At 46.3% G+C, this 23430-nt stretch overlaps 3 protein-coding genes and 1 long non-coding RNA gene across 6 annotated transcripts; 2 read left to right on the top strand and 2 right to left on the bottom strand.

The window, feature by feature from the left end:
• Positions 1-266: 266 nt before the first annotated feature.
• UTS2 (urotensin 2) lies at positions 267-2898 on the bottom strand. Its single transcript, XM_065854909.2, has 4 exons — positions 2766-2898; positions 1345-1455; positions 999-1042; positions 267-383 (listed from the first exon to the last, which is right to left on the bottom strand). The coding sequence occupies exons 1-4, from the start codon at positions 2866-2868 to the stop codon at positions 267-269; spliced, it is 375 nt and encodes a 124-aa protein (XP_065710981.1). The 5' UTR covers positions 2869-2898.
• A 1067-nt stretch (positions 2899-3965) lies between these two features.
• LOC139825490 (uncharacterized) lies at positions 3966-12459 on the top strand. Of its 2 annotated transcripts, XR_011735564.1 has the most exons (4): positions 3966-4705; positions 5814-11090; positions 11795-11885; positions 12231-12459. It is a non-coding gene; the product is annotated as an uncharacterized lncRNA (long non-coding RNA). The 2 variants fall into 2 exon arrangements; XR_011735563.1 differs by lacking the exon at positions 3966-4705 and having other exon boundaries at positions 5622-11090.
• A 283-nt stretch (positions 12460-12742) lies between these two features.
• TNFRSF9 (TNF receptor superfamily member 9) lies at positions 12743-15598 on the bottom strand. The gene is made up of 7 exons (XM_065855222.2): positions 15369-15598; positions 15175-15282; positions 14801-14938; positions 14243-14309; positions 13999-14135; positions 13634-13768; positions 12743-13052 (listed from the first exon to the last, which is right to left on the bottom strand). The coding sequence occupies exons 1-7, from the start codon at positions 15481-15483 to the stop codon at positions 12850-12852; spliced, it is 903 nt and encodes a 300-aa protein (XP_065711294.1). The 5' UTR covers positions 15484-15598; the 3' UTR covers positions 12743-12849.
• Positions 15599-16190: 592 nt separating this feature from the next.
• On the top strand, positions 16191-23180 carry PARK7 (Parkinsonism associated deglycase). 2 transcript variants are annotated; one of them, XM_065855223.2, is made up of 7 exons: positions 16191-16297; positions 18486-18620; positions 19295-19396; positions 20030-20089; positions 20436-20505; positions 21700-21786; positions 22716-23180. In XM_065855223.2, the coding sequence occupies exons 2-7, from the start codon at positions 18531-18533 to the stop codon at positions 22874-22876; spliced, it is 570 nt and encodes a 189-aa protein (XP_065711295.1). In that variant the 5' UTR covers positions 16191-16297; positions 18486-18530; the 3' UTR covers positions 22877-23180. The 2 variants fall into 2 exon arrangements, with proteins under 2 accessions (XP_065711295.1, XP_065711296.1); XM_065855224.2 differs by lacking the exon at positions 16191-16297 and adding an exon at positions 16321-16417.
• Positions 23181-23430: the final 250 nt, after the last annotated feature.

The following is a 23430-nucleotide window of genomic DNA, read 5'->3' as shown; positions in this document are numbered from 1 at the left end:
TTTTCCCTGCCTGAGATCCCTTCATGTTGCATATCTCTTTGTCCTGTTACTTCCTCTTGTGCTGAACTCTAAGGAAATACTACACTACTCACAGCATAATTGCAAAACATCAAGAATTTATTAATCTCCAAGTAGCACAGAGTCTAAAGTTAGGAGCTGTCTTTGTATTTCTTCATTCTCATTTTAGATCAAGCAACTCTATATACAAGTTTTCAGACATCTGTATAAATTATGCAGCCAAAGTCGGGGAGGGTTTCTTCATCTGTTTACACGCAATATTTCCAGAAGCACTCGGAAAGATTCCCACGTTTCTTATACTGTTTTCTGTCCTTGGTCAAGAGGCGGCCCAGCAAAGCGATTCGAGGATGATTTCCATAGGAAGCCTGAAGTCAAACAGCATTAGAAAGGTTACTGTTGGATGGTAAACGTTCCCAGCAGGAAAGTGAAGCGTGCTCTTCACTGCCCGACCCCCGCCCAGCGCCCTTCCAGCCGCAGGGAGGCGCCCGGCGTGCCCTGGGGTGGTGGGTGATGCGCTGGAGCTCGGCCCTGTCTTCTGCCTTAATTCAGCAGGCGAGTGAACAGGAATGTTGTTCTCTGTTTGCCTAATGCTTCATAACAAGTCTGATAATACTGTGCAGCTTGTGTTAAAGTAGGGGGGAAAATGACATGCAGCTAATACTGGTTCGTGTACTGACCTGGCCTGTTGTAGCTGGAAACTGGCCTTTGTTTGGAAAGCTGGTTTTATGGGGAGAAAAGTAGAGGGTTTAGAATGAAAGGCTTTGGATTACTTGCTGTTGGTTTTGGTGTGGGGTTGGTTGGTTGTTTTCTCTGTTTGTCTAACTGCTAAGCGATTCCTGTTCTAAGAACATCGGCATATTTTAGTCTATACTGTTTATGAAGTCTGTGGATCTTAAATGATGTCTCAGTAACAATTCAGTGTAGTTTAAAATGTGGAGTCTTATTTTTCTTGTTTCGTTGACAGATGGTGATTTACTTACCTCTTTGGTATTTTCCCTTTGGTTGTAGTTTCTGGGGCTAAGACCTGGTAGAGGGGAGACATAATGAAACACTTCACTGTTTAGAAATTGTGAACCTACGCAACTCATTCTCGTGTGCCATAGTGCCACAGCCAGCAGTCTTGACCAGGAATGTTCAGAGGAGCAGCCAGAAAGCCCTGCTGCTGCAGCGTGGCCAGTTCTTGTGGCGCAGCGTTCCAGCAGGACCTGGGACTCTGCACGTGCAAACTGCACGGTCCTCTTCACCAGGCATCTGTTAGGGCTGTTGGCCCCCAAACCATCTGCTGCTATTGATTCTGCACTTTCTGTTGCTGTGGTAAATCCTCACCTGCTTTGTTGTCTTCAGTCAGGGTGCCCAAGAGCTCTGGCAGAAAGTGAAGCAGGGAAGTGCTTCCCAGGCTGCCCAGCTGCTCCAGATTTGGTCTTGAATCTTCATCAGCTGCAAATGGAACATGACGGAAATGGGCATGTGGTAAGAGTCTTACTTTGAATCCCCATTTCAGTCTGTATCAGATGATTTCCGAGCACAAATGCAAAGGACAGTGGGGATTTCGATAAGACTCTGAATAAGAACTTGTAACTTCCCAGTGCTATGTGGAGGCAATTCGTATCTATAGCCTTGTATTATTTTACAGTTCAGAGCACTGTTAGCAGGTAAATTTGCTTTGAGATTTACAACAAACCAACCCTCTTTTATACAGTTCTATCTTACCCAGCCCAGAAACTCTTTATATTGGCAAGGAAGATTTAATAAGCCTAATGGATGTCTTCAAACAAATGCAGTAATTGTTGCAGCCAGCATGCTCAGCCTGTGATGCGGTGGATGTTCTCCATAGTGAGTCAGGGTTGCCTGTAAATGCACGTTGCACCGTGGAAGGCTGGCTTGAGAAGATGCTGGCTTAGCGAGTCCAAGATTTTTGAAGCAAACTATGGGCTCCTGGTACCGCTAAACCAGCACAGCAGCTGTTGCACCTTCAAGGCAGGTAAGAACAGCCGCTTTTTAATCGTCAGCTTTATGCAATAGTTTTGGGTTAGATTTGCCTGTTGTTTCAGAACTCGTTTAAGAAAGTCTCGCAGCACAGGTCAGGTCTGGTGACAGTAACCTTCCAGACGCTGTTATCGTTTTTACTGAGACATTTCAGTCTTGGACTTACACTATAATTTCAGACTTTGAGGACAGCTTTTTCAAGCAAAGATTGATTCTATCACTGGACTGAATGGAGTAGTGTGCATTGGTGTAAACAGATAGCATGCTCAATACCTTGCTATTTTTTGTAGTATAAGACAGACTTGCCTGTTCTTGATCTAAGTAAAACTGCATTAATCTTTGCATGGGTTTCCCTCTTTTAAAAGAAAACTTCAGTTAAGCATAGCTCATTTTAAAGCATGGCAAGGGGGGAGGAAGTACGACCAAGTTTCTTTAAATAAGCCAGTGCCTACTGATGCTGCTTCAAAGGCAGACACTGTACGTGCCAGCTCCCACTTGGTGCTGGGAGGCTCGGATACCTTTGCTTCCTGGATCTCAAAGCAGCAGGAGGAAATATTTAGGGCACCCAAACTCCTAATGTTACAAGACTAGCACCCACCCACCGATGATGTCACTTGCGCCGCCGGTGTCCTGAAGTAATTCCTGCTTTTTCTACAGCTGATCTGCACAGACAAAGGCCCCCTGGAAAACACACCTGCTTCTCTTCTGGTTTTACTGCTCCAGCCCCTGCTTCCTAACTATTAAAATCAGAAGACTCTTACCTGAGAGCTGGTGAGACATCTCGCTGGCGTTGATGGTGGGGAGAGACAAGAGAGGACAGGAGAAGCTGATGATAATGAGACAGCAGAATATTAGCTTATGCATCCTTGCTGTGTTGAATATATTTCGTCTTTGTCTGCTCCTGTCACTCTGAACGGTCTGACTGTTGCCTCTGCTCCCAGTTTCACCCGTTATATAGCTGCTCATGACCTCATAAATATCATCATGTTCTCTCCCCCTTTAAAAAAAAAATCCAATGAATTTATTGCCCATTGATTCTAAATGGAAACCACTTTGCATTGATGTAATTTTTCAAGGTAACAGTTCATAGACAATAAATTTACTGTCTTATAGCTTGGTGTACAAAATGGATATTATATCAAACCAAGCACAGTGAAGTTTATAAATCTGGCATTAAAAAAACCAAAAAACTTCCAGTTATAAATCATGAGTTAACAAAAGGGTCAGACGTTGGTTGAAATGACCAGGGCAAGAAGACAGCTGATTGATGAGCCTTAGCAAGCTTGACGCAAAGCATCTGATATGAAATGCACCTTTTCTCTATTTTTCCTTTCGTGAGATGGATGTGTTGTGTTGTAGTTGGGGTTCTCGTGCCAGAAAAGGTAGAAGAGAAGGGGAGCGAAGGTACCGAGTTAATTTACAAAGAGAATGCTAGGGGAGTTGTTTGGTTTTTTTTCCTTATAGCGTTTCATATCTGTTTATTTGAGAAGACCCCATCCCGTGCTGCTCTAGAGCTGCCTTGGCAAAGAAAGTGGAGCTTCCACCTGGAGACTTGCTTGGTACATAAAAACTCCTGGGGTTGACGTTAATCACGGGACCCTCACTAGACTGGGAGACCCTTTTTGGTTTTGCATATCTTCTCTTTCAGTTGGAACTAGCAACTTAATTCAGTGTGCACTAGCTAGTTTTTCTTCCCGTTTGCCTTTTGCTTTTATTTAATGCTAACACAGTAGTTGCTGTATGCAATCTCGTCACTTCAGTCTTTATTTCTCTCCATCTAGCACATTTTGTCTTCTCTACTTACAATTTCATTTTTTCACATCAAAGAGCGAGGCTGGGAGGCACCTCTGGACGTGCCCCAGTCTAAGCCTGCTGCTCAAAGCAGGGTCAGCCGGAGCAGCTTGCCCAGGAGTGTGTCCAGTCAGGTTTGAGCAGCTTAGGGATGGACTGGGACATGATTTCCAAACTAAGCTTGACAAGGCAATGAGCGTCCCAGTGCAAGTTCAAATGCTCTGCTGTGAGTGCAGAGGTGGGCAGTGGGAGAGCTGAGAGGACCTTCAGAGTCCTTCCAGCCTCCACTTTTGTATCTTTCTGTGTATACGGAGAGGTCTGGTGTTGGCTTATAGAACACGGGCTGCAGGTGTCTGAACTGCAAATTCCGTTTCTCTGGTCTCTGCTAAAGTGAGTGGATATGACAAAATAATATCTCTGCAGAATTAACCTAATACATTTTATATGCCTCTTTCCCTGTGCTTCCCTGTGAGAGGAGTAAGTAGCTAGAGAGGAAATCTCTCTCTTCGTCTGAGTCATGCAACTTTTCGTTCCAAAACTGCGGACAGTAATTAGGTCTGATTTGATGCATGATGTTACTGTTGGTGCTGGATGCTCTGTACAAATGCTTCTCCTTCAGTGAACTATCAATGACAATGGCATTATCAATATTCGCTCTGAGCATCCTCCAAGGAAAGCTAATGAAGCACTCTTCACGAGCAGCTCATGTCCTTTGTCTTCTCTGAAGGAAGACTCAGCCTCTTAGAGCCATCATGGAGTGCGTCATGTGGAGGTTGGGCAACTTGCCCGCACCTTATTGCCTTACTCAGATTTGGAGCTGTCACTTGGACAAAATGTCAAAGGCATTTTCCTCAGGGGAGAGGTCACACGTCATCACGCAGAGCAAAGAAACAGCTCATCCTAAACAAAGGTACAAAACCCTGAACACATAGGTGAGGGAAGTAAATGTGAAATGCCCTTGGAAAACTTGGAAACTGATTTGCAAGAAACTGTTTTAATTTTTATCAAAACTGGCGTTATGTGGGAAAACTTTTTAAAATTCTTACTTAGACTAATAGACTTTATTTCAAGTGCTTCGGTTTAAAATAACAGGGCAGCAGTAGTCCAGATAAATTACTGAACAAACTCTGTATGGTTGTTACCCTATCACAAAAGATTATCCTTAACTATCAGAAGAAACAATTATTCTTGGTTGAAAATGGTGGCTCGTGAATCACAGAATCAACTGGGTTGGAGAGACCTCAGAGATCATCCAGTCCAACCCTTGGTCCAGCTCCAGTCCATTGACCAGATCACGGCACTAAGTGCCATGGCCAATCTCAGTTTACAAACCTCCAGGGCCGCTGAGTCCAGCACCTCCCTGGGCAGCCATTCCAATGCTGACCACTCTCTCTGCACAGAATTGCTTTCTGATCTCCAGCCTCAATTTCCCCTGGCAGAGTTGAAGCCCCTGCCCCCTTGTCCTGTTGCTGAGTGCCTGGTAGAAGAGCCCAATCCCCCCCTGGCTAGAACTGCCCTTCAGGTCGTTCTAGAGAGTGCTGAGCTCAGCTCTAAGCCTCCTCTGCTCCAGACTGAACAAGCCCAGCTCCCTCAGCCCCTCCCCATAGGGCTTGTGTTCAAGTCCCTTCCCCAGTCTTGTTGCTCTTCTCTGGGTCCGCCCCAGCGCTTCAATCTCTTTCCTGAGCTGAGGGGCCCAGAACTGAACACAACACTCCAGGTGTGGCCTCCCCAATGCAGAGCACAGGGGAAGGATCACTGGCCTTGTCCTGCTGACCACGCTGGTTTGGGTACAGGACAGGACACCATTGGCCTTCTTGGCCACCTGGGCACACTGGTGGCTCATGTTGAGCTTCCTGTCCATTAGTCCCCCCAGGTCCCTTTCTGCCTGACTGCTCTCCAGCCACTCTGTGCCAGCCTGGAGCGCTGCAGGGGTTGTTGTGGCCAAAGTGCAGGACCCGGCACTTGGCCTTGTTGAACTTCATCCCGTTGTAATTGGCCCATTTCTCCGGTCTATCCAGATCCCTCTGCGGAGCCCTCCTGCTTTCCAGCAGCTCCACACTCCCTCCCAACTTGGTGTCCTCAGCAAATTTGCTGATGATGATCTCAGTCCCCTCATCTAAATCATCAATCAAGATGTTAAACAGGACTGGACCCAACACGGACCCCTGGGGACACCGCTGGTGACTGATCAGCTGGATGCGGCCCCATTCACCAGCAACAACACAAGAAAATGAATCAAAGACACCCCCAAAATCATCCACCTGAGTAAAACAGTAAGGATGAAATCTAATCTATAATGCAAAGATTATTTCCCCTGTTTTAAAGTGCTTTATGATGAGTGAGCATGAGTTGTTGTCTTGGTCAAGGATTGTGACAATTGGCAAAAGCAGGAATTTCAGAAAATATGTGATTTAGCAGTAGCATTTGTATGAGGGACTTTTTACCAGGATATAACTTTTAGGGTAATTTTTTGCTTTAATATAGTTCACATGAAGGGAGGTATGCAGCAGAATGTTTTTGTATTGACACTAAGTGCAGATGAGCCTTTTATTATAGAAATCTCCAGCTCTTCCTTGGGTTTTACTAGAGTTTGACTCAAGGTCTTGTTTCGGTTAGTTATATTAATATATGTTGGCTGGTGTAAGAAAACAGATATTTGTAGCGTTATTTACTTCTCCGATAGGGTCTGGCTTCTCGTTTAGGAGTTCTGGGGGTTTTGCTTTGCTGTCACTGTTGGTTTAGCAGATACCTGTCCTAACACCTAAGTAGTTAGCTTTAACCTGAAATTTCTTATTTTAGTGAATCATTCAGCTTCATAACATGGTTATTAGGTCTATTTTACACACTGAAATAGCTGCCTTTTGGGATTATATGTGAAATAAGTTGTTTTCCTGCCACTAGCTTGCATTGCCTTATGTATACTCTGCATTTTAGAGTGTACTGAAAAGAACCTTTTGGGAGGCTCAGTGGATCAAAGGAAAAACCTAACGGTGACCTGGGCACCTGCTGCTCCCTCCCTTTTTTGAAGATGCTGCTTCTGCCCGCTGTGCACAAACTGCAATGCAGTATGGGTGGTGTATGTTCTGTATAACCAAATAACGACGTGTGGTGTATGTTCTGTATGACCAAATAACGACGTGTGGTGTATGTTCTGTATGACCAAATAACGACGTGTGGTGTATGTTCTGTATGACCAAATAACGACGTGTGGTGTATGTTCTGTATGACCAAATAACGACGTGTGGTGTATGTTCTGTATGACCAAATAACAACGTGTGGTGTATGTTCTGTATGACCAAATAACGACGTGTGGTGTATGTTCTGTATGACCAAATAACGACGTGTGGTGTATGTTCTGTATGACCAAATAACAACGTGTGGTGTATGTTCTGTATGACCAAATAACAACGTGTGGTGTATGTTCTGTAAGACAAACTGCAACGTGTGGTGTATGTTCTGTATGACCAAATAACAACGTGTGGTGTATTTTGGGTGCGCACAGTAGTATTTCTGTCTTCTAAATTTCTCTCAAAGTTACGTAAGATACCGAAGAAGCTCTGCAGGAGGATTCCTTGTTCTGCGGCGGGCTGAGGGTGCATGGGAGAGCACGCAGCTCTGTGTGAGTGAACGTGGTGGGTCCGTAGTCCTTTCTGAAGGTGTTTTATTTTGCTATACGACTGACAAGTGGTCTAACAGCTCTCTATTACAGGATCACAGCTGCCAAAACATTGCCCCTTTGTAGTACAGTTTCCACCAGTTTTGGCGGGGTTGGAACCCTCTTGATTTTTGGCCCTGCTGGGCTGGCACACTGTAGTGTGGGTGTATTCTCCAAGTGAAGCTTGACAAACTGGTCCTTAGTTCCCTGTCCTCTCAGCACTACATAATTAGCAAACTGAAGCTTCACACTGTTTGACATGAGAGAAAGTCAGTCTGGCATGGCTGGCGTTTGGAAATACAGCACTTCAGTATCTTGTGGGAATTGGATTCTGGATAATGCAGCCACAAACAGAGGAGCGGAGACCAGATCTTGAAATAAGGTTTCTTCCACAAAAAGTGTAATGGAACTAACTATGCAATTACAGTTTATTTTTAAAACTGAAAATATGAGAGCAGGTGCTAAGGGGAAAGAGAGAGATGCTTCTGAAGCAAGAATGGAACTTTAACTTTTCCTGCTCAACCAAGATATCCCAGATATCTGTTCAGCCCTAATAAATTATGATCTGGAGAAAAGCAGAATAACAACCTTCTTTAGCTCACTTTTTCTGGCCAGCATGCTGCACAGAAAGGTGTGCAAAGCAGCCTTGCTGAAGGGCAGTGACTGTCCATACTCGCGCTCAGTTCATCAGTCCCAGCTGCAGAACAGGCTGGGCTCATTTTCTTTGGAGGTCTGTGTCAGCTTCTGCAGCGCTGCTGCACTTGGAACCAGTAAGAGTTGCTAATCTGGGCTTCTTTGTTGCAGGGAAGTCTGCTGTGAGGCGTTTTCAAGGCAAAGTACTGGATTTTGAGAGACCTTGCAGTAATCCAGAGTAGTCCAAATCAGCTCTGGTCTGAGACACAGCGTGCCAGCCCTTCCCGTCCTGCGTGGGAGCGTGAAGGCAGAGAGCTGCTGAGAAGGACCTGGCATAGCTGAGTACATTTTCCTGTTTGGTTTTCTGAGTAGGGCTGGATTAACTTTTGTGTGGCTGTGTTTTTTATCCGTTGGCCACTGCGCCTGCGCTAGGAACAGGTGCCTTGTTTTTTCAAACTACGTTTCAAAGAAAAGAAACCTGCTCTCCCTGCTCGTGCCGCTCTTGTCCCCCAGCGGGTCTGAGGGACCTGGCAGTGGAATCACTGACCCAGAGCTGACGCTGGGAAACCTTCCACGAACGGTCGGAGCGCGCAGGGAGCGGGCGCTGGGCTCGAGGCTGCTCCGACAGGCAGCACAGCTATCGGTTTAGATAAGGGGAGAAACATAACCGTGTGGTGTTGGTTTGGGGTGTTTTCCTTTCCCCGTTTTTCTCTTCTGAAAAAGGCTTTATTTCTCTTCCCTTCTTGCATTGTATACATTTGTCAGCTGAAGAGCTCTCTTAGATTTTTTTGAAGAATGATTAAATAAGGTCAAGGAATAGCCCTATGCTGTGAGGACGAGAGAATAAAAACTATAGGTTTATATATATCGTGACATTGCAGGGGATTCATATAAAACTGCTAGATCACTTTTTCTCCTGCCATCCATTGCTGTGCTGCCTCAGCACAGGATTTAATTACATCGATTTTTGTCTGTCTGCCAGAGCAAAGGCACAGGCTGGAGACCTTGAGCGTGGCGTGGGGGTGCGTATGTGCTTTAGGGGATAGACTGGGGAGCAACGTTTGCTGAATGCTTTTGGGAATTAACTTGGAGAGAAGGAATCAAATGTTGTGCATGCTCTGCATCTACAGAAGTTTTTGCTGCAGACGGTGGAAACAGCCACGCTTGGGTCTTCTGTCACTGAATAATTAAAGAGGTATCCTAATAATCACTGATATTTTTAATTGTCCTATGTAGTGTAGGCAGTAAAGGAATGGCTCACCAAAGCAGACTTTAATTCTTTACTTTGCTTTCCAAGTGCATAATCCCTTTAATCCTTCACCATTTGGAGGTTTTTTTGTTAGCTAAATGGAATCTCCGTAGGCGTGGTGATTCACATCTCAGGACAAATATGCGTACGTAACGGGGAAAGTTGGCATTAGGTCTCACTGGGCAACTTGAGGTTTCAAGGGGTTCTTCCAAGGTTATTTTGTAAATGAATGAGTGTTTCTTGGCAGTCAGCCATGCAGAATCTTCCCTTCGCTTTTTAAGAGATGGATTCCATGGATTACGTAAACTGAGTAGATTTAACAGGTTTAAGATACACTACGATAAGTCATCCTTAAATTGAAGTAGGTGTCTTTGTGTGAGGTTTTGTACTTGCTAAATCAAAGAAAACCTGATTTATTGTCCTAATGCAAACAAAGACCAACAGGAGAGATTTTTCCCTGATTTCAGTGGGTGTTCAGTTGGTGTGTTTTTCTTTAAAATGTAATCCGGTTTGCCTTAGAGTACCATAGGAATAGTCTAATAGTCTGCTGTTTTAACTGGCAGGGATCCAGGAAGGTGAAAGGAAACATAGTACATGATATCATAACTAATTCTTGCCAAATTGAGGTTAGAGGGATTTTCCATTTTCTTTGTAGATGGTATTAAAAGGTTCTGTTTGCAGTGAGGGCAGTGGTGGTACCAGCAGCCCTTTCCTGGTCAGCCCAGGGACAGAAGGGTGCGCAGCTCCGTTCCTGGTGCACAGCTCCGTTCCTGGTGCGCAGCTCCGGTCCTGGTGCGCAGCTCCCGCAACCCGTGGGGCGCAGATCCTCCTTGGGCAGGTGCAGAGGAAACCGCACGTCAGGGAAGGCTCCTTTGTAGCTGAGAGAGGAGCTGAGGGACAGTGCTGGGGTAGAACTTTGTATAATTTTAGTAGTGAAACGTACCTTGACTTCCATCACCTGTTTAAAGTGCAGGCGGAGTGATACAAGTTGCCTGTTTAATGCTGTTCCCCATGTGTCGAGTCTCTTCAGTGTCTCCCATGGAGGTCTTTGCATCACTACTGTTAGTACCAGAATGACTGTCAGAGAAGAGCGTGCTTCTGTCCTATGAAGGACCTGATAGAAAGACTGAAGATAAGAAATCATATTCTTTTAAAAACCAACACGATGTTTGTATGTTTGAGAGGAGCTATTGCATTTTCAGAGTCTCCATCATCCAGAAATATCAGGCCCAGAAATGCAGAAGCATTCCTGTCCAAGAGAGGGAGGTGAGGGAGAGAAAACCTTTTGCTATCACCCTCTTGCTTTCCTTAGCCACACAACTCTTGCAAGAAATTACAAAGCCAAGACACGTGACAAATAGAGTTTTAATTACCGATGCCAGTAGCTGCCAGGAAACAGTGCTGGTTCTGGAAGCAATAAAAAAGCAGCAGGCTCCTCTCCTTCACCTTATCGTTCAAGAGGATTTGTCTCATTTTTCCATGCCTTCAGAGCTCTGCCTGACATCACCTGGGCCTCTGCACACAGGAGGACACTTTCTGACTTCCAAGAAAAACAAATGGCCGAGGCAAGAAGCTTCCCTTACCTCATCCTCAGCCACCTGGGCTGCCTGAGAGTCATCGTGGTGTTCCCTGTTCCTTTTCACTGGCCACATAATAGATGTAAAATATTGTTGAGAAAAGAGACGTTCACGAAAAGCAGACAACACTTAGAGCTTAAAGAGTTAGAAGGACTGAACTGCATAATTTCTACATGAACTGGTAAGTTTCTTCAGGTATTAAAGAATCTGTATGTTCAGTGATTCTCCCTGTGAAACTAAGATGCACGTGATCTATCAATTATTTGTTATTGCCAAAAACTACTGCTTTTCCACAGCCCTGGTTCTGAATTACAGACAGTCAGGCTTTACTCCTTCCCTCTGCCTTGATTACCAATCATTAAAGAGATAGGCAGTGCAGTTTTGCACTGTCTTCAGAGCATTTCAAAATATATGCAAAATTCACTAACTAAATGTAAAATTGCAACTGGAATATCTTTTTTCCAAGGAGAAAACACCAGATGTTTTGAGTTTTTAGAGGATGCGTACTTTAATTTTCGTACCTTATACGTGCATTAGAAACTAATCACAAGCAGAGCTGTTCCACTGTGTTCTAAGACACCGGGCACTGGTGCAAAGGTCGCTCTTTGGTTTATAAATAATCGGTGGCTTTCATGTGTCCTGTTCATTTCTCTTAAGTTTTTGAACTTGGTGTAATAATCACTTTGTCTCATGGTTGAAAGGACTACTAGAGAGGGGCCAGGAATAAAGAGACTCATTTAAATATACTTAACTTAATCGTTCAGGCTTCTGTAGGACATTGATTTTCTCACATACTGTTTTATATTTACTGGTGTACAAGTTTATAAAAATGTGTAAGTGTGGTTTGGTGAAAATAATCTGCTGCCGTCATCTTCTGCTGAATAGAGAGATGGGCCCTCGTTCCTCACACACAAGAATAGCGTTCTCCAAGTTGAAATCGTGGAGAGGGGAAGATCACCCTTTACATGACATACTGGTGAGTTTTCACTTTATTTTTTTGAATAACGTTTATGGAAGAAATAAAATTAAATCTTTGCTTTTGTAAAAGGTTAAAAATGATGTTGCAAATGCTGTGACTCAAGCGAGGTTTTTTTTCTCTTTGACACCAAAGTAACAGTAATTGATCAAAGAGACAGATACAGTGTCTGATGTTAAAATCTTTCCAACCTCAGAGTTACGAAAATAGTGCCAGAAATGTATCATATTTACACATACCTCATCTGCAACGTACATAATGTTTACATCACCTAAAAGATCAAAGCTGAGTGATGTAGGGCTGAAGGTGGTGCAGTCCAGCTGCACAGTAACTTCTATTTTGAAGGTCAACCACAGCTTTTCTCAGTGTTTCCACTGCCTCTCCTGAGCCAGTCCGTGCGATGCAACAGCAGACGCAAGCTATTGTGAAGCACTTTGCAGCTCTGGATTCTTACGGCTTCCTCTCTCCTGCGTATAGGAAGGTGCCCAGTGGTCAGGACAGGTACTTGTTTCTGAAATGAGGTTTATCTGTCTTTGCTCATGAAACCCAAAACTGTTGGGTCTGATCTGAACTTTGGGAGGAGCTGCAGCTCTAGACTGACGAGGATGGCTGGTAATGGTAGCAGAGGCCATCAGTGTCACATGCACCTCTCCTGTGTGCTACAGATCTTCTCTTTAGCGTCAAATGTTTTCAGTCTGCATGGAAATATAGCTGAGGTGCCATTTACAAGGGGGACCAGAAATCCATCCTGCCCTTCTATTACTGCTTTTAAGTGCAGTACTACTTTCTATATGTAGATCAAGTACTTCTTAGCAATATGATTCTTAGTCCTAGAAGAAGAAAGTCGGCAAACTAGGTATTTTATTAATTTATTTTTATTTTTAAAAGAGATTTAAAACATACACGTTTTCCTCAGTGGCTGGGCTGTTTAGCGCTCTGAAATTCATAGATTTTGACACCCTCTCTATTTATGTAAACAGGTTCTTGTCCTGTGTTCCAAAAGAGAATTCAGATGTGGGTGATCTGGACAGTCCAATTGCTGGTTCTCCAGAAGATCTCTGAATTCTGTGGATTTGCCATGGTCCTGATATTCACCTTGTTCCTCCTCAGGAAAGCGGCAGCTGCAGGCATCATCCTCCTGAATTGACTGTTCAGGTATGGTGTGCACTGAAGAAAAAGATCAAATGTTCACTTTTTGTTGCATTTATTCAGCCATCTTATTTCACACTTCCTCGGGCACAAGTGCGGGAAGTTGGCAGGAAAAATTCTTCCAAATAATTCAGTATTCTGAAATTTTTCCCCTACGGCATGTACATCTGATGAAACTGATTTATCGTGCTTGGTTTTCCCTAATGCAGCAGCGGCTGCCAGTGCTTCCTTTGTCACAGGAAGGAAGACCGGCATGGAGTTGTTAGGTTTTTGGAGCAACTGTCTCCTGTATTCAGAGTTGCACTAGGAGATCAAGCCCTTGTCTCTAGGAAAGGGGAGAGGAAGAGAGAGAGAGAAAACCCCAAAGGAACAAAAAAATCCCAACTGTGTTGGTTGCAATTCCCCCTTATTGCTTCCTGCAACAGAAATTCCCAAACTCTTTCCCTTTCAGTTGTTTTTTGGTGGTTTTGTTTGTTTGTTTTCTGACATACAAGGCCAAAAAATGAAGTTGTCTGCGACTATCTTTGAAAGATACTTAAAAAAACCAGATTCCTGCTTTCTGTCTAGTTTCAAAAAGATAGAGAGTCTAGCTATCTTACTTTTCTTGAAGACATCATGTAGTTTCTTTTTCTGCCAGATAATGAGGCATATGCATGAAGGCAGCAGAAACGCTATGCACAGCACCCCGGCTACAGTGAGAGAAATCCTGGCAACATCCGTCTGGAGGTCCTCCCCTAGGAAACAAACAGCATTCTCTAAGCAGTGTTACAGAGCACAATTCTACTGCCCTCAAATTAGGTGACAACTTTGTCTCAAGCTCTGCTTCTGGGTAAGTCTGCAACACTGGAAATGGACAGAAGAAAGCACTCTTGCTTTAAATAAATGGTAAGTGAATGAGCTATAGTGTGTTTCCAAGTAGGTCATAATTCTTTCACACTATAAGCAGTACTACACAACCACTTACCTGGCACAGTGATAGAAAGTGGAATTGCAGGAGATGTGGTAGGTGGAGTAGTGATTAAAGGGGGATTATCTGAAGCATGTTTGCAAATGACATCTTTTGCTGTGGTTCCAGGCTCCAGGATCTGGTTTGCAGAGCACCTGAAAGACATTTTAAAGCAACACAGAAAAACAGAACAGAACAAAAACCATGGGAAAAAAATCCAGCCAGGTGCAATAACTGTAGCATTTATTTTTAGATTACTTACTTTGTCCAGTTTTTACAGGAGCCATTAGGCTGATCATTAAAAGTTCCATAGCGGCAAGTCTGGCAACCTTCGACAGACAAGGGCAGGTAAATTTGTACAAGATGAGCATTTAAAGCAACATTTGAAACATTATTCTTGCCTGCTTGTACAGTGATGTGTTGCATACTCAGAGCATCTTACGAAATAGTAATTCTATGAATGTGCAAGGCAAGTCTTTCCCTGTGAGCTATGTCCCAGTACAGGTGTCAGCTACAGAATTGAGTTAATTTGGCATGAGGTGCCACACATCATCTCTAACTCCAGAGTTCCCAGCTCGGTTTTTCACAGGCTAGTGACAAAAGAGCTGTCATGCAGAGCAACCTAACTGGTGCACGGCTGAGCTGCAGTAGGGCTCCGAGTTTGGCTCGCTCCACACACAATTCAAACCGTTCAGCAGCAGTGGCAGCTTTTATCTTGCCGTCTCCTTACTCCCGTTGTTTTCTCGCTGTGCAAGATGCAGGGGTGCACTTGGTATGGTGAGCACAAGAGGTTTAAACTGGCGTGGAAAGGGAACCTTACCGCTCTTGGTGTTCTCTTGACCCACGCTGCAGCTCCGGTCACAGCGGGAACAGCTGTCCCCGCTGCAGCGATACCCCTCCTTACACGTGCACTCTGCGTCGCTTGTGGAGGAACACTCTTTCAAATACCTGAATCTTCCTAGAAAGTGGAAACGAGTCGCAGTTTAGGTGCATGCTCAGCACGCCGGACGCAGCGCAGCAAAGGCTCCGGACCTTTGCTCGTACACAAGTCAGGCTGGTGGCTTCAGCCAGCAGCCCCGCAGCCGCGCCGCGTTGTTCTGCCAGCGCCGCTTCCACTCGCGGCGCCGTAACAGACTCACGCTCCATGTTTCACCCCGGGCGGGGGAACAAGGGGCCCAAAGTCGCCACCTGTACCTTCGCACTTGCGGCAGAGCGTGCAGCCGCGGAGTCCGGCCGCCCTGGAGAAGGTGTCGGGCGGGCAGCGCCGGCATTGCCCGCAGCCCGCGCCCAGCACGAAGGTACCTGCGGGCCGAGACAGAGGTGGCTGCCGCGGGGCCGCGCTGCCGCGGGGCCGCGCCCGGTGTCCCCCGGCCCGGCGCGGCGCTCACCCGCGGGGCAGCCGGCGCCGCACGGCGGGGCGGCCTCGGGCCCCGGGCTCAGCGCCAGCGCCAGCAGAGCCGCCGGCAGAAGCGCCCGGGCGGCCCGCGCTGCCGCTGCTCCCATGGGCTCGGTGCCGGAGTGCGCGCGGGGCGGCAGGCGCCGACCCTTAGGGGCCGCCCCCGGAGGAGCTGGTGCGTCAGCCGGGGGCGGTGGGGAAACTCCGGCCCCACGGGACTTTCCGGCCCCCCCGGCGCGACCCCCAGCTCTGCCGGGCAGCGCCTGCAGCCCTGTCAGCGTTGCCCAGCAGCGGCCGCCGCTGCCCCCGGGGCTCCCCGGTGAGTCCCGCGCGGAATCCCCGCAGGGCACCGCGGCTTGGCCCGTGCGGGAAGCGGGGCCGCTCCCCGGTCGCGCCCCCGAAGGTGAGGGGAGAGTCCGGGTGGCGGGAGAGGTGCGGCCCGCGGAGGCAGCGGGGGTCAGGCCGCACCGACATGTCTGGGAGCGCCTCCGCCGTGCGCGGAGATACCGCGACCGAGACCGCCTTGGGAAGCGGTGAACCCCGCAGCGCGGGGCCCGCGCGGAGCGGGCCGGGGTGACCGGAGCAGGTGCGCGGGAAGCGGCCACGCGCTGCCCAAGTGTCCCGCCGGGAAGCCCCACCCCCTGCGGCTCCTCGCAGCCAATCGCCGTTGCTTCTGTACAGGCGCGTGGCCGCGGGCGGTGGTCGCTGGGTCACGGCGGGGCCCCCTGAGACCCCCGGGCCGGGGGACGGGCGAGAGCGGCCGGGCCGCAGGCCGGCGTGCTGAGGGGGGCGGGCGAGCCGCAGGCTGAGGGGGCGGAGGCGGCGGGGGCGGGCGGGACGCGGTGCTGAGGGGGCGGTGGCTGTGGCTGCAGCGCGGCGGGATAGGCGGGGCCACCCAGAGTCACCCGCGCCTCGGCTGAGGTGAGTCGTCGTCGTCGCCGTCGGTCGTGTTGGCCGCGCTGCGTCGTACCTGGCTCTGGCCGGAGGAGCTGCCCGGGGGGGAGGGTGGTGGCCGGGGCCGAGCCGGCGCTTGTAGAGGGCGTGAGTTTGGCGGGGCTGCCGGGCGGGGCTGCGCGGCTTCGGCAGCCGCCGCAGGGGCTCGGCCGCGGGCGGGGCGGGAAGGCCGCTCAGGCCGCGCGCCTGCCCTCGGGGGACCGATGCGCCCTCCTCGGCGCTCCGGGCGGCTGCAGGCTCGGCCGCCTCGCCCCGTGCCGTTCTTCGTGGTCTGCTGAAATCCTGGCTGCGTGGAATGGCGCTGTGTCCTAAAATAGATGGATGAATGTGGCCTTTCCTCCAGCCGGGCTGAGCTGGTGACCCGTAACACTTCCATTGTCGCTGGTAGTTCGCTGCTTGGTCGGGACGTCGGGGGGTGTGGGGTTTTTAAAGTCAGAAACCTTAGAGTTCTGATCAGCTGCCTGCCACAAGTCACCCTCTCGAGAAACACTCACGTACCACCTAGGGAAATTGGTTTATCACAGCGGTTCAGGGCAGCCTATGTGTATGCTGGGCTGAGATGCAAACGGATTTGCATAGGCTCTGCACAGATAGCTTGTTGAGTGAAGTGGCTGTTACCTCTGTGTGACTTGGTTCTGCCTTCTCAGAAAACAGCCTTGCCCCCGTGGTATTTACAGCGTGACAGCTACTTCCATACGCACCCGCATACACAGCAGAGCCAACACTCAGGAATTTGTCCATGTATTTTGGTAAATGCTTAAGGACAGGAGGGTGAAGCTGTATTTTGCTACATTAGGACAAAGAGAAGAGCTTTCAGGATCAGGTGCCTATTTGTGTCTAAAGAACTAATGAAAGAGAGAGTTACACACTATGATCTAGAGTGTTTTTCTACGATAAAAGCAAATGCAGTATTTTTGCGTTGTGGCTATTCAGGTAGTCTGTTGCTACTTATTGAAATCCATATGAAAATTATTTTTGCAGAATCAATATCTACCTTCAAGATGAATTTTTAAGAAGCTCTAGGTTATCCTGAAGTCATTGCTGATTTGAGCGTACTTGATCAGTTGGCCTTGCATTTGACAGTACATAAAGCTGCCCTAAAAGCAGGATTTGACACATGGAATTAGTCTGCTTTGGCTGGTTCTGCATGCTGCAGGATGTTCTACTGTATATTACTGTATTCTGGAATAGCGTCTTGCTAAATGAGGCTAAAAGTAGGGAGCAAACCTGAAAACAGATGAAGCAGGATAAGGGGATGGTTTTCCTTCATATAGGCAACTAAATGTGGATCTCATTTTAAGAAGAGCCCCCAGATGCTACATGAATTTCTGAATGGAAAGTCCCTACACAGGAAAAAATCCCTGTCTTACAGAGTGGATGAAATGCCTTCTCATGCCAAGGATGATTTCACAGACTTCTGTCAGACCAGTATGAGTTAGTGTGTATTTTATGTGATGTAGTTAAAGTTACTTTACAGTCACATAGAAATTTGGCCATTCACTTCAACTTGAATTTAGGAGCTAAAAAAAAAAAAGTCTTAAGCCTGGTTTGTTCCATTTTCTAAATTCTGTGGTCTGCTCCCCCATCACACATGTGCACACACGTTTCTCCCACACACAATTGTGCAATACGCAGAAAATCTATTGCTTTTTTTTTGCAGGGGCACTGGTTGGGTCATTATAAGTCACAGGAAACTTCACAAAGCATGCTGTGTGGAAACTAAATACCAGACATGAGGTCAAAGCTCCTGCAAGCCCTTTTTATAAACACTGACCTGGTAGGAGTCAGTAGGCTGGGTACATGTGAGGGCATGCAAATTGAAATCAGCTCTGCCACCCACCTTGAACCCTTCTCTCTGGCAGACTCAAATCGTGTGAAGTCTTGATCAGGCCCAGCTGCTTCTTGTTCTGGTGATGATGTGCTGTGCCTCCCACTGCACAAATGTCTTTATCCCTTAATATCAGAACACATTCTTTGTAAAAAGCTGTTTAATGAAATGAGATTGCTGTGAATATTGATTAAAGCTAGGGAACTATTTTGAGGTGGCTTAAGTGAAAGCAAATGTAAATTTCTCACTTTTAAACTTCACTATTAGGAAGGGTTTGTACTAGGGAATTTGTCTTCTAACCACCTTGTCTCTTTCTACTCTCCTTAGCTCCTCCCCTCACAATTGTCTCACCCGAGAGCAAACCCGTAAGGCATGGCCTCGAAAAGAGCATTGGTGATTCTAGCAAAAGGTGCCGAGGAAATGGAAACTGTAATCCCCACCGATGTTATGAGAAGAGCTGGGGTGAGTATGCAGACAACAAAAAGTCTATTTGTGAGTGCTTGGTGAAGGGGACAAACTTTGCTCCAAGTTCATTGCTAGGAGTTCAAGGTTTAGTCTGAAAATTTACTTGTGGCTTCTTGCTGGTTAGCAAATATCTGTGCTGTGCTCCAAATAAGGATGCACGACAACAGACATTTGTGCAAAAGATAAACTTGTAAAATACGAGCCTAACGTGGACTGGTGCAGATGTTTCAAGTAAATCCTACCCTGTCAGAAAACATCTATGATATTATGACCAAGCATCTAAAAGTCAAAGGAGAAAATGGAACACACCATAAGTGTGTTTGAAAATGGCTTGAGCCTTCAGAGATACTGTAATTCATTATCTGATCCACTTAGTCTGGCTCTCCTGGGTTGTGTTGTATTGTTTTGTTTAAAACCTGTGGAATCAGGTATTCTCTAAATGTCCTGTTTGAAAAGTTGAACTATTAGAGGTATTTGTTAATCTCTAGGTGAATATTGCTGCTTACCTTGTGTGTTTGGGTTTACTCATGGTTTGGGGGAGCTTAAGTGTTGCCCCATTCTTGACAGCTTTCAGTGGTGCTTTGCTTGTTCTGTGTACTACTTAAGAACCAATGTGTAAGAAAAATACCCTAAATTCTTGGGCTGTAATGCTCCATGTATTCTTCTGTCAGATCAAGGTGACTGTTGCAGGCCTAACAGGAAAAGAACCAGTGCAGTGTAGCCGAGATGTCTTCATTTGTCCTGATGCCAGTCTTGAAGATGCCAGAAAAGAGGTTGGTCTTCACCCCGGTCTGACATAGCAGCCAACATAGCCTTTCTCACGGCTTCAGAGATGAATCTGGAAAGGTTATGCATTCCCTTTAGAAATATGTCGCGTGTTATGTTGGCTCTATGCTGCAGGAATCACAGAACTGCACATCCCACAGTGCTCCTCTTTGGTGTTGTCCTGCTTCACAGCATGCTAAGATCAGACAGATTTCTTAATTCTGCAGAGGTATTTGTTTTTGCAAAGCATCAAGCCTAGAGCTTTATTTCGCATGTTAGTCGGTCCCACAAAATACTGTGATTTGAAACAACTGAAAAGTTCCGATGGGAAGCTGACCAATTCTGTACAGCAAGGCTGGGGCAAAAGCACTTGTCCTTACAGTGCAAGAGCTGCCATTTGCGTGCTGACGCTCTCAAATGCACTAGGCTTAAAAGTTAGTTCTGTAGCAGACTTCATCAATAATAGGCTACTCCTGGAGTTCCATAATTGCAACTGGTTCTCCAAGTCGAAAGTGTTGTTCAGTGGAAGAAAAGGTAGATCCCATTGCTTCTCGCTTGATTCAGCTGTAGTGGCTTTAAAACGGGGTAATGTACGTACCAGCCTCTGTTCTACAGAGCAGTTTTGTCTTTTGTTTGTTTAGGGGCCTTACGATGTCGTGGTCCTGCCTGGGGGTAACCTTGGAGCCCAAAACTTGTCAGAGGTAAAGTTCTGGTGTCATAAAGGTTCATGGGCATCCTCATGAGTAGTGGGTGGTCTACACTTGCTTAGTAATCCTACAGATTCAGTTCAGCATCTGAAAATTATTTTCTGAATGAATCAGTAAACTAATTGCTAATTGCGAATTTTGTTGTGAGACAAGTATTTATTGATTTCAGTTTTTCTCTTTCTTGAGTGTTCTCGTTGCTGTCGGTCTTGAGGCAGGATGGAGAGTTGTCAGTTGGTTTTCTTTGTAAAACTTGTTTATGAATTTTCTGTGGAAAATGTTTCAGCTGTGCTTCAAACAATCAACTGCAAACAATGACTTGTGATCTGGTTTCTTTATACAGTCTGCTGCTGTCAAAGACATTTTGAAGGACCAGGAAAGCAGAAAAGGCCTGATTGCTGCTATATGTGCGGGTGGGTTAATAGGACATCTTGCTTTTTAAAGCATTTGGATATTTCGAAGGGCCATGCAAACAGTTTCCTGTCTTAGAAATCTGTATTCCTGTCATTTAATAGCAAGGATTTGTACCATACGTGCACCCATCAGCATGTGATCTTTTTGTAAATTTAATAGCAATCTCTGAAATATTGCAAGTGCTTATCTTACAAGTTCTGCTTGGTACCCGGTTCTTTCCAACCAGTTGTGGTACTGTCTTTAAAATTGAAAGGTAATGTGCTGGGATTTTTTTACAAAATATTTGCTTATTCTGGTGTTCTTTCTGTGGGGACACAGTGCTGGCAGAACATTATTGCTATAAATTTATGTGACTTCTCCTGCCCTTTAGCTTCAGGAGGAGTGCTGTAAAGATAGAATTACAGGCTCACCCTTCCTCATCTGAGTGGTAGCTGAAGATGGAATTACTCTGAGGAGAGGGTTGTCTGCTTACACATTCTGCACAGCTAGGTATCCAGTTCATTTCTGTGTAAGATTTGTAAGTAAAAAAAAGCAAGATGAGCAATTTCCAGTACTCCCATCTGAACTGAGAGGCTGGCTTAGGATCCTGCAGCTAAGAATGAGGAGAGTGGTGACAAGCATGAGACAATCTGGCAGAGTGTGTTTGTGTATTTTCACTTCTGTTTTCTGGTATGTTGCTGAGGTGGTTTTGCTTTCATTCTTTGCTTAGGTGATGTGTGTACAGAATTGTAAACATTCTTGACCTTGGCAGTGGTGCTTTTCTAGTTCTCTGACTGTATCATCTGCAGAACAATTGCAAATTTGCAGTTGCCCAATAAAGGCCTTTGCTTATAATCTGGATGGTCCATTTATTTAAGTATAATGCTTCTTAGAGCTGATTCCAACTGAACACAAAGAAGGTTATTTCCTGGACTATATCTGAAATGAATCAAATCTACAGAAATGAAACTCACATTAGGCAAATCCTGTCTTCAGTTTCTTTTGGAATTCCCATGAGGATTTCTGTCAGATGACTTAAGAATTCTTGACATAAACTCCTTCCTCAATTCAGGCCAAGGAGGAAGTACGAAAATAAAAGAGAAAGGCTGTTAAACAAAAAACCTAGCAGTTAGCCCATGATCTGTCTGAAATACTGCTTGACACACAGTTCCAACGTGTGAGGTTCCTCACTGGTGCAAACTTGTGTCTTTCAGGTCCTACTGCCCTTCTGGCACATGGGGTAGGGTTTGGAAGCAAAGTCACGACACATCCTTTGGCCAAAGATAAAATGATGAATGGAGGTATGTAATGACTTTTGTGAGTTTCTAAACCCTTCTCAGAATCTTTTTTTTTTTTTTAGCTGAACGCTTGATCTAAAGAAAGCAAAATAAAAAATGTTTTTTGTATCTTATTTTATATCTTAGAATTTCCTTAAGGCTTTCCTGAATGTAATCAAAATTCATCTGAATATGCTAAAACTATACTTCTAAGGCTGTTTAACCTGAAAATACAGGGCTGTATTAACATTCACGTTCTTGGGCAAAACAGGCTGCTGGTGTCATGCTAGGAGCATTTTTTCCCTTGTCCCCTTGAGGCTGCGCCATGTTTTACCCTTTTGGTTCTTTGCCTCAGTTCTTCCAACCACAAACTCCAGCAGCGCCTTTCCTGCTCTCCCATGAGTAATGCTTTGGTGCTGTGAGCAGCTGGTGGGCCCACACTTCCTCCTCATACATGAAGGAAGTGGTGCTGAAGCACTATTAAGAAGTCATTCTGTGAACATTAACGAGTCTGAAGGAGAGCAGGAGATGGCAGGGTTCCTCTGCACACATTTGGAAAAAAAAGCAAGTTGTGAACAGCTACACAAAAGCAGTCTAACTTCCAAAAGTAACCTCATGGGAACTGACAGGCACAGCGAGCAGTTCTTGATGAGCTTGTAGAATCAGGGGTACATTCCCGTCCCATGTGTGTTGGCTCCCTGAGCTCCCTGCAGCCATTTTCCTGCCTGAGGACTGCAGGCAGTGATGAGCTGTCGGTTCTGGAGGGACAGGGACGCAGAGCCCCAGGCAGGCAGGGCCCACGCAGGCGGCCGAGGTGCCGGCTGCACAGCACGATGCTGCTGGCGGAACCGCCGCTTCTGAGTTGCTGCCACAGCGGTAGGCAGATCAGTGCTCTGCAGCAGCTGTGGGCCCTGCACCGAAGACTGACCTCCTTTCTGTTGTGTTCCCCCAAGAACACTACCACTACTCCGAGAGCCGCGTGGAGAAAGATGGGAACATCCTCACCAGCCGCGGCCCTGGTACCAGCTTTGAGTTTGGGTTGGCCATTGTTGAAACACTGCTGGGGAAGGAAGTGGCTGAGCAGGTGAAGGCACCCCTAATACTGAAAGAATGAAATCCAGGCGTGGGACAGGGAGTAGGACAATTTTGGATGTAGAGTATTGACCTCTGTAGAATAACTGTAGGATGCGCTGTTGTAAAGAGAATTTAATTGTGGGTGAAGTCAGTAACTCCACTTACCTAAACTGGTGTACCTTAACAAACCAATGGTCTTTATTTCTGGAAAAAGATCCTGTTAGCAAAAAGCTTCATCACGAAGAAGCATCCAGCATCTGATAATCTTAGTTGGCTCGTGGATGGCATTTAAAAAAATCGCATTGGAAAATGTTTGCTGAGTAAATAAAAATGAAGCAACCCTTGCTTGTGTGTTGTTTCTTTGTGTGTTTTCTACCAACCCAGACCTATGAAACCTTTAAACCACTATGGCTGGCAATGTCCTACTGTTCAAAACAACTTCTGTCTAGAATCTCACACAGTTCGTCTGAAGTATGAACTGAAACAAGAAGGGGGTCTGGTGCTGGAACAAGCTCCCTAGAGAAGTGGTCAGGGCCCCAAGCCTGTTGGTGTTCAAGAAGCATTTGGACAATGCTCTTAGATACATGGCTTAAC

This window comes from Patagioenas fasciata, chromosome 23, assembly GCF_037038585.1.
Source record: "Patagioenas fasciata isolate bPatFas1 chromosome 23, bPatFas1.hap1, whole genome shotgun sequence".
Taxonomy (NCBI): domain Eukaryota; kingdom Metazoa; phylum Chordata; class Aves; order Columbiformes; family Columbidae; genus Patagioenas; species Patagioenas fasciata.
This window is presented reverse-complemented; position numbering and strand designations above follow the sequence as displayed.